The 14,380-nt window shown below is 45.9% G+C and overlaps 1 protein-coding gene across 1 annotated transcript; it reads right to left on the bottom strand.

Moving 5' to 3' along the window:
• Positions 1-830: 830 nt before the first annotated feature.
• Positions 831-13,855, bottom strand: apip (APAF1 interacting protein; the record flags this gene model as incomplete). Its single annotated transcript, NM_001140053.1, is given in 7 exon segments — positions 831-2,471; positions 2,673-2,840; positions 7,305-7,440; positions 7,962-7,974; positions 7,977-7,994; positions 13,208-13,298; positions 13,832-13,855. Coding segments are annotated over 5 exon segments (453 nt in total), but the record flags the coding sequence as incomplete, so codon positions are not given.
• Positions 13,856-14,380: the final 525 nt, after the last annotated feature.

Genomic DNA, 14,380 nt, shown 5'->3' with positions numbered 1-14,380 from the left:
ATCCCAGTAGCCAGAAGGGGGAAACGATTGAGATTCCATTGGTAGAGACTGAGTCTCTCCATCAGGGTTGAGAGAGGCAGTAGGGCAGATTTGGTCCGATTTATTTAGTGGAGATGGAGCTGAATTTGTCTATGATCTTCAAAGCTCTTGAGAGGAATTAGGATACACTGTCTAGATAAAGTAAGATATCGTCGGCGTATAATGATATGCTATGATCCATGGATTTAGAGATTGGTGTAATTTTTGGATTGTCGAATTGCCTGGGCCAGGGTCTCCCTAGACAAAAACAGCAGAGGTGAGATGGGATCACCTTGCCTGCTACTTCTAGGGTATGAATACTTTCTGAAGGCACTGTCTAAGACAAATATATGATTTTCTCCAATAAAAAAAATCAGGGAGAGGGTATCAACACTTCTAATTCGGGTGAACCTAACATTTAACCTGCTATGCTGAACAGTCAAGCAGAGGTTGGTAACCCTCAGTAATCGCTCTTAATAAAATACCAGTACTTAAAACATATAGAATGGTAGATCTAAACAAACAAGGACACAGCAGTGATCTGAGATTCAGCACCATGGACCACGGCAGAATCAAAATCCTGGAATTGGAGAATTCAGCAACATGAATGTGGACAGCGACCATACAATGACTGGTAGTAGAACCCATTGGATAAAGAAAGGAAGACAAAATCAGGAAGAGACAGGGCTGAATTGGAAGACTCCCGCACCAACTATCTTCTAAGCAACTTTCTTTGTCTCAGAGCAAGTATTAACCAATCCCAGCACACATTTAAATTTCATAATACAATTGGGGGGAAAAAGGTTGCACACTTTAACATGAATCCTCATCTTTATTGATCAGACATGATTCACGTTTTCCTTTATTATGTGAACGTCTGTTCGCCTGTGACCAATCCACATCTGTTAGGCTGTTTGATTTGCAGTATGCAAGACAATAACCCTAGTTGACTCTCGCTAAATTTGAATACTATAAGTGCAGACAGGCGTTTGCGCGATATGACACACCAACCCCCCCATATGTCTAATTCTTTCAGATTACATTATTTTCTCTCTCTTGAGCATTCAGACACTTAATCTTGTAATACTTCAGATGGTAGTGATACAGACTGTCTGGTCAGAGTAAGACCACAGTCACCTTTAACAGCTCAAATGTTTCTTAGACACCCATTTTAAACATGAAAGGCTCCTCATGTTGCTCTACAACTGCACTATGTCAATACGAGAGGCCAATAGAACTGCTGTTATTGTGGAAAGCCTAATCTTTAAAAAGAGATTAATTAAACATACACCACGAAGAATTTAAAAAAGGAGCTACACGTCATATTTTTGAGGGCAGCAAATCTCGTCAAATAAAGCCTGTGGCTGTAGTACAATGGGTTAGTGTGTGGCTCAGGCCCAGTCAATTTGACAACAACAGCCAGTTTGTCTTTTATAGACAAATAAGAAGGGGTTTTTGGGGTAAAATATTGTGTAACATCATTCCACTATTACTGTAGATACAGTATATTAAAATACATTTACATTTCTAAAGCTTGTTTGCAGGACACAAAATTTACTTTTTGGTACAAAAGCCACTGTGGCAGGAAGATTTAATTTTTATTTTAAATCTACCAGCCACTTTTTTACCAGCCAAAATATTTTTTCCACAAACATTACACCAACAAAACACAAAAGACAGATGAGCATGCTTTGTAATGTCTCTAAAACAATAAGTATATTACTAGTAAGAAGTAAATTGGTATATTGATTCATTTCATTTTTAACCAAAATATCAGAGACAAAAATGTTCACCTGTACCTTTAAGGGCGGGAGGTTACCGTGGCAGCGCAACTCGAGTATTGTTTCTGCCTGAGAGATTGACTAGTAGAAGCGTGGTCTTCTCTTCCCTAGCAGTTGAAACTCAAACATAGAAAAACAACCTAGCTTGTCACCAAAACAATGGAAATAGCCAAGAAACACAAGGACAGGGTTTCACTTCAGTAGACTTTCTTTTCAAGTAAATTAGACCAACTTTTATGCCTGTGCACAGCACTTCTAAAAATGTAATCTTTCACTCAGCTCTTCACGTGTGCACAGCCCCCAGCCAGGCTGTGTAGCAGAGCGAGGTGGAATAGGCTATATATTACCAGCTATGAAACAAAAATGGCAGAAATACTTTGAAAACAGCTACTGCAGCATATATGTTACTATAAATGTGATCAAACTTGACTTTTTATATTCACAAATGCGAGTGAAATACTTGCACTGTGGAGTCCTGAGCACCCGGCGACATGGCAGGTGAAAAATCCACATTTGGCAGGTGTTAATTTTAGGCCCTGATTGTTTGCCTCCATTTATTGGGATTGTTGGACATCGTAGTAATGGTTCTCTTCAATGGGTGGTGCTGAAGGATCCATTCCACTCTGCTTCATTTGGACGGCGATGTCAAATAGGTAGTCATAACATTCACACCTGGAACAAGACACACGGATAATCCATTACCACACAAACCTCTAGAAGGCACCAATGATGCATTTAAAACAGTGATACATCCAGTCTAAATGACACATTCACAGTAATACTTCTACAAACATTACTTTTATAATATTTATAATTATTAGTTAATCACCTATATAAAACATTGTGTTACTTCATAATTATTCATTAACTCACATGGTCTTGGCTTTCTCCCAGGACTCCCCCCACACGTAGACGCCGTGGCGCCGGACGAGAACCGCACAGGAGTCTGGGTACTGCTCCATGGCCAGCGCCATGCGCTCCTTCAGGTCCCGCTCCTCCGGGGTGTTCTCAATGATGGGGACCACCAGCGTTTCATCATATCTACACACACACACACGTGTGAGCAGAATGCACAGTCATAGGGACACTATCTAAAATCAAGTGTCAGTTTCCCCTGGATGAAAATGTGCCAAAATTGACAGGAGTTACAAGGTAACATCTGGATTTCCACATTCATTTCCATAAACTGCCGTGGCTGGACTGTTTCAGTACAGACATTCACACTGTAGTACATTGGCAGGTAGCTTAGTGATTAGAGCGTTGGGCCAGTAACCAGAAGGTTGTTGGATCAAATCCCTGAGCTGACAAGGTAAAAATCTGTCGTTCTGCCCCTGAGCAAGGCAGTTAACCCAGTGTTCTCCGGGCACTGAAGACGTGGATGTCGATTAAGCAGCCCCCCTCACATCTGATTCAAAGAGAGTGAATTTCCGGCGCCGACAGAGATGGGCGCCTCGCTTCGCGTTCCTAGGAAACTATGCAGTATTTAGTTTTTTAATGTGTTATTTCTTACATTGTTACCCCAGGTAATATTAGGTTTTATTACATAGAGTCGGGAGGAACTATTGGATATAAGAGCAATGTCAACTCACCAACATTACGACCAGGAATACGACTTTCCCGAAGCGGATCCTCTGTTTTGCCCACCACCCAGGGCAATGGATCGGATCCAAGCTGGCGACCCAAAACAACGGCGCCGTAGAAGGGGCAGATGGAGCGGTCTTCTGGTCAGGCTCCGTAGACGGGCACATCGCGCACCGCTCCCGAGTATACTACTCGCCAATGTCCAGTCTCTTGACAACAAGGTAGACGAAATCTGTGCAAGGGTAGCCTTCCAGAGAGACAGAGACTGTAACGTTTGTTTCACGGAAACATGGCTCACTCGAGACACGCTATCGGAGTCGGTACAGCCAGCTGGTTTCTTCACGCATCGCGCCGACAGAAACAAGCATCTTTCTGGTAAGAAGAAGGGCGGGGGTGTATGCCTTATGATTAACCTTCTGTTCACCTGACTTAGAATTCCTCACAATCAAATGCCGACCGCATTATCTACCTAGAAAATTCTCTTCGATTATAATCACAGCTGCATATATCCCCCCCCAAGCAGACACATCGATGGCCCTGAACAAACTTCATTTGACTCTATGTAAACTGGAAACCACATATCCTGAGGCTGCATTTATTGTAGCTGGGGATTTTAACAAGGCTAATCTGAAAACAAGGCTCCCTAAATTCTATCGGCATATCGATTGCGCAACCAGGGCTGGTAAAACCCTAGATCATTGTTATTCTAACTTCCGCGACGCATATAAGGCCCCCCCCCACCCTCCTTTCAGAAAATTTGACCACAACTCCATTTTGTTGCTTCCAGCCTATAGACAGAAACTGAAACAGGAAGCTCCCCAGGTCTGTTCAACGCTGGTCCGACCAATCGGATTCCACGCTTCAAGATTGCTTCGATCACGTGGACTGGGATATGTTCCGCATTGCTGCGAACAACATTGATGAATACGCTGATTCGGTGAGTGGGTTTATTAGCAAGTGCATCAGCGATGTCGTACCCACAGCGTCTATTAAAACATTCCCAAACCAGAAACTGTGGATTGATGGCAGCATTCGCGCAAAACTGAAAGCGCCAACCACTGCTTTTAATCAGGGCAAGGTGACCGGAAACATGACCGAATACAAACACTGTAGCTATTCCCTCTGCAAGGCAATCAAACAAGCTAAGCGTCAGTATAGAGACAAAGCAGAGTCGCAGTTCAACGGCTCAGACACGAGAGGTATGTAGCAGGGTCTACAGTCAATCACGGACTATAAAAGGAAAACCAGCCCCGTCGCGGACCAGGATGTCTTGCTCCCAGACAGACTAAACAACTTCTTTGCTCGCTTTGAGGACAATACAGTGCCACGGCCCGCTACAAAAACCTGCGGGCTCTCCTACACTGCAGCCGACGTGAGCAAAACATTTAAACGTGTCAAACCTCGCAAGGCTGCAGGCCCAGACAGCATCCCCAGCCGCGTCCTCAGAGCATGCGCAGACCAGCTGGCTGGTGTGTTTACGGACATATTCAATCAATCCTTATCCCAGTCTGCTGTCCCCACATGCTTCAAGAGGGCCAGCCCTGTTCCTGTTCCCAAGAAAGCTAAGGTAACTGAGCTAAATGACTACCGCCCCGTAGCACTCACATCCGTCATCATGAAGTGCTTTGAGAGACTAGTCAAGGACCATATCACCTCCACCCTACCTGACACCCTAGACCCACTCCAATTTGCTTACCGCCCCAATAGGTCCACAGACGACGCAATCACACTGCCCTAGCCCATCTGGACAAGAGGAATACCCATGTGAGAATGCTGTTCATCGACTACAGCTCAGCATTTAACACCATAGTACCCTCCAAACTCGTCATCAAGCTCGAGACCCTGGGTCTCGACCCCGCCCTGTGCAACTGGGTCCTGGACTTCCTGACGGGCCGCCCCCAGGTGGTGAGGGTAGGTAACAACATCTCCACCCCGCTGATCCCCACAAGGGTGCGTTGTCAGCCCTCTCCTGTACTCCCTGTTCACCCACGACTGCGTGGCCATTCACGCCTCCAACTCAATCATCAACTTTGCAGACGACACGACAGTGGTAGGCTTGATTACCAACAACGACGAGACGGCCTACAGGGAGGAGGTGAGGGCCCTCTGAGTGTGGTGTCAGGAAAATAACCTCACACTCAACTTCAACAAAACAAAGGAGATGATCGTGGACTTCAGGAAACAGCAGATGGAGCACCCCCCTATCCACATCGACGGGACAGTAGTGGAGAGGGTAGAAAGTTTTAAGTTCCTCGGCGTACACATCACAGACAAACTGAAATGGTCCAACCACATAGACAGCGTGGTGAAGAAGGAGCAACAGCGCCTCTTCAACCTCAGGAGGCTTAAGAAATTCGGCTTGTCACCAAAAACACTCAAACTTTTACAGATGCACAATCGAGAGCATCCTGTCGGGCTGTATCACCGCCTGGTACGGCAACTGCTCCGCCCATAACCGTAAGGCTCTCCAGAGGGTAGTGAGGTCTGCACAACGCATCACCGGGGGCAAACTACCTGCCCTCCAGGACACCTACAACACCCGATGTCACAGGAAGGCCAAAAAGATCATCAAGGACAACAACCACCCGAGCCACTGCCTGTTCACCCCGCTATCATCCAGAAGGCGAGGTCAGTACAGGTGCATCAAAGCAGGGACCGAGAGACTGAAAAACAGCTTCTATGTCAAGGCCATCACTGTTAAACAGTCATCACTAACATTGAGTGGCTGCTGCCAACATACAGACTCAACTCCAGCCACTTTAATAATGGAAGAATTGATGTAATAAATGTATCACTAGCCACTTTAAACAATGCCACTTCATATAATGTTTACATACCCTACATGACTCATCTCATATGTATATACTGCACTCTATACCATCCACTGCATCTTGCCTATGCCGTTCTATACCATCACTCATTCATATATATTTTTATGTACATATTCTTATTCATTCCTTCACACTTGTGTGTATAAGGTAATTGTTGTGAAATTGTTAGGTTAGATTACTCATTGGATATTACTGCATTGTCGGAACTAGAAGCACAAGCATTTCGCTACACTCGCATTAACATCTGCTAACCATGTGTATGTGACAAATAACATTTGATTTGATTTTGATTTGAGGGGTTGGGTTAAATGTGGAAAACACATTTCAGTTGAATGCATTCAGTTGGACAACTGACTAGGAAATCCCCTTTCCCATTGAGCACTTATACGGGCCGTCATTGGCGCTGGAGGTGTCCTAGCCATGTGCCCACCTGTAGTTGGTGCTGGAGGTGTCCTAGCCATGTGCCCACCTGTAGTTGGTGCTGGAGGTGTCCTAGCCATGTGCCCACCTGTAGTTGGTGCTGGAGGTGTCCTAGCCATGTGCCCACCTGTAGTTGGTGCTGGAAGTGTCCTAGCCATGTGCCCACCTGTAGTTGGTGCTGGAGGTGTCCTAGCCATGTGCCCACCTGTAGTTGGTGCTGGAGGTGTCCTAGCCATGTGCCCACCTGTAGTTGGTGCTGCAGTTGTCCTAGCCATGTGCCCACCTGTAGTTGGTGCTGCAGGTGTCCTAGCCATGTGCCCACCTGTAGTTGGTGCTGGAGGTGTCCTAGCCATGTGCCCACCTGTAGTTGGTGCTGGAGGTGTCCTAGCCATGTGCCCCCCTGTAGTTGGTGCTGGAGGTGTCCTAGCCATGTGCCCCCCTGTAGTTGGTGCTGGAAGTGTCCTAGCCATGTGCCCACCTGTAGTTGGTGCTGGAGGTGTCCTAGCCATGTGACCCCCTGTAGTTGGTGCTGGAAGTGTCCTAGCCATGTGCCCACCTGTAGTTGGTGCTGGAAGTGTCCTAGCCATGTGCCCACCTGTAGTTGGTGCTGGAAGTGTCCTAGCCATGTGCCCACCTGTAGTTGGTGCTGGAAGTGTCCTAGCCATGTGCCCACCTGTAGTTGGTGCTGGAGGTGCCCTTGCGGATTCCCTTTATCATCTCCTGGTGAGTTATGCGGAACTCCTTGCCAGGATAAAACAGAGTTGCCATGACGGCAGCCTTGGAGTGGGTGTGGATGACGGCCTGCGCCGCTGAGGAACAGGAGGGAGACAGTTAGCATGTTGGCCTATTAGAAGGTCTGTGGGCTTAACACAATACAGCCTCATTCCATCCCTCAAAGCTGTTGAAATAGGACACTAAATATATTAGCTAGCCAGTGACAGTCCATCAAGCAGTGAAACCTCCTCTGAAACCTAAAGTAGGAAGTTTGAGCTTATGACAACTTTGTGGGCACAACATGTTGTTGTGAAGGTGGGTTTGTTTCCCAGGTAGTCAGACAGACAGACCTCACCTCTAATAGTGCGTCAACCATGAACAGAGAGCTCACCCCTCATAGTGTATCATTCATTAACAGAGAGAGCTCACCACTCATAGAGTATCATTCATTAACAGAGAGAGCTCACCGCTCATAGAGTATCATTCATTAGCAGAGAGAGCTCACCCTTCATGAGTATCATTCATTAACAGAGAGAGCTCACCCCTCATAGAGTATCATTCATTAACAGAGAGAGCTCACCCCTCATAGTGTATCATTCATTAACAGAGAGCTCACCCCTCATAGTGTATCATTCATTAACAGAGAGATCTCACCCCTCATAGTGTATCATTCATTAACAGAGAGAGCTCACCCCTCATAGTGTATAATTCATTAACAGAGAGAGCTCACCCCTCATAGTGTATCATTCATTAAGATAGAGCTCTGTTAAAGTCCCCCTGTTGTTTCTCTCTCTCTCTCTGTTAAAGTCCCCCTGTTGTTTCTCTCTCTCCCTGTTAAAGTCCCCCTGTTGTTTCTCTCTCTCTCCCTGTTAAAGTCCCCCTGTTGTTTCTCTCTCTCCCTGTTAAAGTCCCCCTGTTGTTTCTCTCTCTCCCTGTTAAAGTCCCCCTGTTGTTTCTCTCTCTCTCCCTGTTAAAGTCCCCCTGTTGTTTCTCTCTCTCTGTTAAAGTCCCCCTGTTGTTTCTCTCTCTCCCTGTTAAAGTCCCCCTGTTGTTTCTCTCTCTCTCCCTGTTAAAGTCCCCCTGTTGTTTCTCTCTCTCCCTGTTAAAGTCCCCCTGTTGTTTCTCTCTCTCTCTCTGTTAAAGTCCCCCTGTTGTTTCTCTCTCTCTCTCTGTTAGTCCCCCTGTTGTTTCTCTCTCTCTCTCTCTGTTAAAGTCCCCTGTTGTTTCTCTCTCTCTCTGTTAAAGTCCCCCTGTTGTTTATCTCTAGCTCTCTGTTAAAGTCCCCCTGTTGTTTCTCTCTCTCTCCCTGTTAAAGTCCCCCTGTTGTTTCTCTCTCTCTCCCTGTTAAAGTCCCCCTGTTGTTTCTCTCTCTCTCTCTGTTAAAGTCCCCCTGTTGTTTCTCTCTAGCTCTCTGTTAAAGTCCCCCTGTTGTTTCTCTCTCTCTCCCTGTTAAAGTCCCCCTGTTGTTTCTCTCTCTCTCCCTGTTAAAGTCCCCCTGTTGTTTCTCTCTCTCTCCCTGTTAAAGTCCCCCTGTTGTTTCTCTCTCTCTCTGTTAAAGTCCCCCTGTTGTTTCTCTCTCTCTCCCTGTTAAAGTCCCCCTGTTGTTTCTCTCTCTCTCCCTGTTAAAGTCCCCCTGTTGTTTCTCTCTCTCCCTGTTAAAGTCCCCCTGTTGTTTCTCTCTCTCTCTCTGTTAAAGTCCCCCTGTTGTTTCTCTCTCTCTCTCTCTGTTAAAGTCCCCCTGTTGTTTCTCTCTCTCTCCCTGTTAAAGTCCCCCTGTTGTTTCTCTCTCTCTCCCTGTTAAAGTCCCCCTGTTGTTTCTCTCTCTCTCCCTGTTAAAGTCCCCCTGTTGTTTCTCTCTCTCTCCCTGTTAAAGTCCCCCTGTTGTTTCTCTCTCTCTCCCTGTTAAAGTCCCCCTGTTGTTTCTCTCTCTCTCCCTGTTAAAGTCCCCCTGTTGTTTCTCTCTCTCTCCCTGTTAAAGTCCCCCTGTTGTTTCTCTCTCTCTCCCTGTTAAAGTCCCCCTGTTGTTTCTCTCTCTCTCTGTTAAAGTCCCCCTGTTGTTTCTCTCTCTCTCCCTGTTAAAGTCCCCCTGTTGTTTCTCTCTCTCCTCTGTTAAAGTCCCCCTGTTGTTTCTCTCTCTCTCCTGTTAAAGTCCCCCTGTTGTTTCTCTCTCTCTCCCTGTTAAAGTCCCCCTGTTGTTTCTCTCTCTCTCCCTGTTAAAGTCCCCCTGTTGTTTCTCTCTCTCTCCCTGTTAAAGTCCCCCTGTTGTTTCTCTCTCTCTCCCTGTTAAAGTCCCCCTGTTGTTTCTCTCTCTCTCCCTGTTAAAGTCCCCCTGTTGTTTCTCTCTCTCTCTGTTAAAGTCCCCCTGTTGTTTCTCTCTCTCTCCCTGTTAAAGTCCCCCTGTTGTTTCTCTCTCTCCCTGTTAAAGTCCCCTGTTGTTTCTCTCTCTCTCCCTGTTAAAGTCCCCCTGTTGTTTCTCTCTCTCTCTCTGTTAAAGTCCCCCTGTTGTTTCTCTCTCTCTCCCTGTTAAAGTCCCCCTGTTGTTTCTCTCTCTCTCCCTGTTAAAGTCCCCTGTTGTTTCTCTCTCTCTCCCTGTTAAAGTCCCCCTGTTGTTTCTCTCTCTCTCCCTGTTAAAGTCCCCCTGTTGTTTCTCTCTCTCTCCCTGTTAAAGTCCCCCTGTTGTTTCTCTCTCTCTCCCTGTTAAAGTCCCCCTGTTGTTTCTCTCTCTCTCTCCCTGTTAAAGTCCCCCTGTTGTTTCTCTCTCTCTCCCTGTTAAAGTCCCCCTGTTGTTTCTCTCTCTCTCCCTGTTAAAGTCCCCTGTTGTTTCTCTCTCTCTCTCTGTTAAAGTCCCCCTGTTGTTTCTCTCTCTCTCTGTTAAAGTCCCCTGTTGTTTCTCTCTCTCTCCCTGTTAAAGTCCCCCTGTTGTTTCTCTCTCTCTCCCTGTTAAAGTCCCCCTGTTGTTTCTCTCTCTCTCTCTGTTAAAGTCCCCCTGTTGTTTCTCTCTCTCTCCCTGTTAAAGTCCCCCTGTTGTTTCTCTCTCTCTCTCTGTTAAAGTCCCCTGTTGTTTCTCTCTCTCTCCCTGTTAAAGTCCCCCTGTTGTTTCTCTCTCTCTCTCTGTTAAAGTCCCCCTGTTGTTTCTCTCTCTCTCTCCCTGTTAAAGTCCCCCTGTTGTTTCTCTCTCTCTCTCCCTGTTAAAGTCCCCCTGTTGTTTCTCTCTCTCTCCCTGTTAAAGTCCCCCTGTTGTTTCTCTCTCTCTCTCCCTGTTAAAGTCCCCCTGTTGTTTCTCTCTCTCTCCCTGTTAAAGTCCCCCTGTTGTTTCTCTCTCTCTCCCTGTTAAAGTCCCCCTGTTGTTTCTCTCTCTCTCCCTGTTAAAGTCCCCCTGTTGTTTCTCTCTCTCTCCCTGTTAAAGTCCCCCTGTTGTTTCTCTCTCTCTCCCTGTTAAAGTCCCCCTGTTGTTTCTCTCTCTCTCCCTGTTAAAGTCCCCCTGTTGTTTCTCTCTCTCTCTCCTGTTAAAGTCCCCCTGTTGTTTCTCTCTCTCTCCCTGTTAAAGTCCCCCTGTTGTTTCTCTCTCTCTCCCTGTTAAAGTCCCCTGTTGTTCTCTCTCTCTCTCCCTGTTAAAGTCCCCCTGTTGTTTCTCTCTCTCTCCCTGTTAAAGTCCCCCTGTTGTTTCTCTCTCTCTCCCTGTTAAAGTCCCCCTGTTGTTTCTCTCTCTCTCTCCCTGTTAAAGTCCCCCTGTTGTTTCTCTCTCTCTCCCTGTTAAAGTCCCCCTGTTGTTTCTCTCTCTCTCCCTGTTAAAGTCCCCCTGTTGTTTCTCTCTCTCTCCCTGTTAAAGTCCCCCTGTTGTTTCTCTCTCTCTCCCTGTTAAAGTCCCCCTGTTGTTTCTCTCTCTCTCCCTGTTAAAGTCCCCCTGTTGTTTCTCTCTCTCTCTCCCTGTTAAAGTCCCCTGTTGTTTCTCTCTCTCTCCTGTTAAAGTCCCCCTGTTGTTTCTCTCTCTCTCCCTGTTAAAGTCCCCCTGTTGTTTCTCTCTCTCTCCCTGTTAAAGTCCCCCTGTTGTTTCTCTCTCTCTCCCTGTTAAAGTCCCCCTGTTGTTTCTCTCTCTCTCCCTGTTAAAGTCCCCCTGTTGTTTCTCTCTCTCTCCCTGTTAAAGTCCCCCTGTTGTTTCTCTCTCTCTCCCTGTTAAAGTCCCCCTGTTGTTTCTCTCTCTCTCCCTGTTAAAGTCCCCCTGTTGTTTCTCTCTCTCTCCCTGTTAAAGTCCCCCTGTTGTTTCTCTCTCTCTCCCTGTTAAAGTCCCCCTGTTGTTTCTCTCTCTCTCCCTGTTAAAGTCCCCCTGTTGTTTCTCTCTCTCTCCCTGTTAAAGTCCCCCTGTTGTTTCTCTCTCTCTCCCTGTTAAAGTCCCCCTGTTGTTTCTCTCTCTCTCCCTGTTAAAGTCCCCCTGTTGTTTCTCTCTCTCTCCCTGTTAAAGTCCCCCTGTTGTTTCTCTCTCTCTCCCTGTTAAAGTCCCCCTGTTGTTTCTCTCTCTCTCCCTGTTAAAGTCCCCCTGTTGTTTCTCTCTCTCTCCCTGTTAAAGTCCCCCTGTTGTTTCTCTCTCTCTCCCTGTTAAAGTCCCCCTGTTGTTTCTCTCTCTCTCCCTGTTAAAGTCCCCCTGTTGTTTCTCTCTCTCTCCCTGTTAAAGTCCCCCTGTTGTTTCTCTCTCTCTTCTGTTAAAGTCCCCCTGTTGTTTCTCTCTCTCTCCCTGTTAAAGTCCCCCTGTTGTTTCTCTCTCTCTCCTGTTAAAGTCCCCCTGTTGTTTCTCTCTCTCTCCCTGTTAAAGTCCCCCTGTTGTTTCTCTCTCTCTCCCTGTTAAAGTCCCCCTGTTGTTTCTCTCTCTCTTCTGTTAAAGTCCCCCTGTTGTTTCTCTCTCTCTCCCTGTTAAAGTCCCCCTGTTGTTTCTCTCTCTCTCCCTGTTAAAGTCCCCCTGTTGTTTCTCTCTCTCTCCCTGTTAAAGTCCCCCTGTTGTTTCTCTCTCTCTCCCTGTTAAAGTCCCCCTGTTGTTTCTCTCTCTCTCTCTCTGTTAAAGTCCCCCTGTTGTTTCTCTCTCTCTCTGTTAAAGTCCCCCTGTTGTTTCTCTCTCTCTCTGTTAAAGTCCCCCTGTTGTTTCTCTCTCTCCCTGTTAAAGTCCCCCTGTTGTTTCTCTCTCTCTCTGTTAAAGTCCCCCTGTTGTTTCTCTCTCTCTCTGTTAAAGTCCCCCTGTTGTTTCTCTCTCTCTCTCTGTTAAAGTCCCCTGTTGTTTCTCTCTCTCTCCCTGTTAAAGTCCCCCTGTTGTTTCTCTCTCTCTCCCTGTTAAAGTCCCCCTGTTGTTTCTCTCTCTCTCCCTGTTAAAGTCCCCCTGTTGTTTCTCTCTCTCTCCCTGTTAAAGTCCCCCTGTTGTTTCTCTCTCTCTCCCTGTTAAAGTCCCCCTGTTGTTTCTCTCTCTCTCTGTTAAAGTCCCCCTGTTGTTTCTCTCTCTCTCTCTGTTAAAGTCCCCCTGTTGTTTCTCTCTCTCTCCATGTTAAAGTCCCCCTGTTGTTTCTCTCTAGCTCTCTGGCTTTGGACTTCCCAAAATATCTTCCTCTGACTTCTCTCATTGCTTCTATTTTCCTGTGATTCTTGCTCTATTCACTGTCTAGCCTACAAGTTAAGGTGTGTATCTAGCTAGCTATTTGTTTGCAATTTCAGATTGCAAGACTTGTTTTAAATGTGTTAGCTAGCCTAGCTAGATAACCTACTACTGTTAGCAGTCGTTCTAAAGCACATACCTGAGACTCCGTCGACTCTGAACCATTTTCCTTGTCGGCATCACAAACAGATGTCATTTTCTTTTGGATAGATGCAGAACGATCTGCTTTTTCAACCGCTGGAACCAGATTCTTCTTGCGACCACGTCCTGGGAGGTTGACTACAATTCCATGGACAGCATGCTTCCTGATAACATTACGAACTGTGGAAACAGCAATCCCAAGGTCTCGGGAGATGGACTTGTAACCTTGCTTAAGTCCATGTTTGGTTATAATCAAATTCCTTACATCCTCAGAGAGTTCTTTCCCCTTCACCATGTTCACAGTGGTAACGTTATAATGAAGCGTAATATACGGTTCTCTTTTCAACACTATTTTAATGGCTGTTTTTACCTTGTAGAAATACCTGCAACTTACCACAGTACACGTGTGAACACAACGTTTATTTTTTAATTGCAACTTATATTTGAAGACGTATTGAATTATTTAAAATAAAGGTACAGGGGTGCCAATACACTAGAGCTCAACTGTAACAGGCTGGCCAAAAAGAAAACTGGATAGCTAGCCAGCTAACGTTAGGCTCTGGGTAGCTCGCTAACTAACAGCTGCGACTTTAACATGCAAACACACGTGGCGTTATTCCTCCTCAACGAAATCTAAAACAACATATCGTTTAAATACAATATTTCGCCACATGTTTACATGGAACAATTCAGTTTTATCGCGTTTTAAATACCTTTGTGTGTTTGTTTGAAAGCAGGGGGTCGTCATTAGTGCGACAGGATATAGTAAGGACCTCCAGATCTCTTGCACGTGGCCTTGTATTGTGCCTGGAGACAATTATCGAATAATCGCAGAGATCTTTGATAATCGAAAATAAGATGACACAATTCTTAGCAATTCAAAATCAAACGTGTTTTATTATTTGTTCATATTTTAGTTAGAACAAGTATATCCTATATCAGTGTAACTTCTTCCTGGAGAGGGTGTTGCACAAGTATGCCTAACAAGCACTAGGTGGTAGCAGAGCCCAAATAAATTAAACCAAATTTATGGCAAGGACAGATATTTTTTTCTTGTCTAGCTATGAAAAGTGGTGTCTCACTTCCCAACTAGAGTCACCCATTTACATCATGGTGCTTGCAGGCTGCAGTCTAATTACAGTGTAGATGCCTAGTAGTGCATTATATTACTATTATATTATATTTTAGTCATTTAGCAGATGCTCTGATCCAAGAGACCTGAGCTGGCAGAACGGAGAGCTTGGGTTAGGGTGTAGGGTTTG

The sequence above is a fragment of the Salmo salar genome, chromosome ssa26 (genome assembly GCF_905237065.1).
Source record: "Salmo salar chromosome ssa26, Ssal_v3.1, whole genome shotgun sequence".
NCBI lineage: Eukaryota > Metazoa > Chordata > Actinopteri > Salmoniformes > Salmonidae > Salmo > Salmo salar.
The sequence above is the reverse complement of the archived record's forward strand: the minus strand, read 5'-3'. Positions and strand labels throughout refer to the sequence as shown.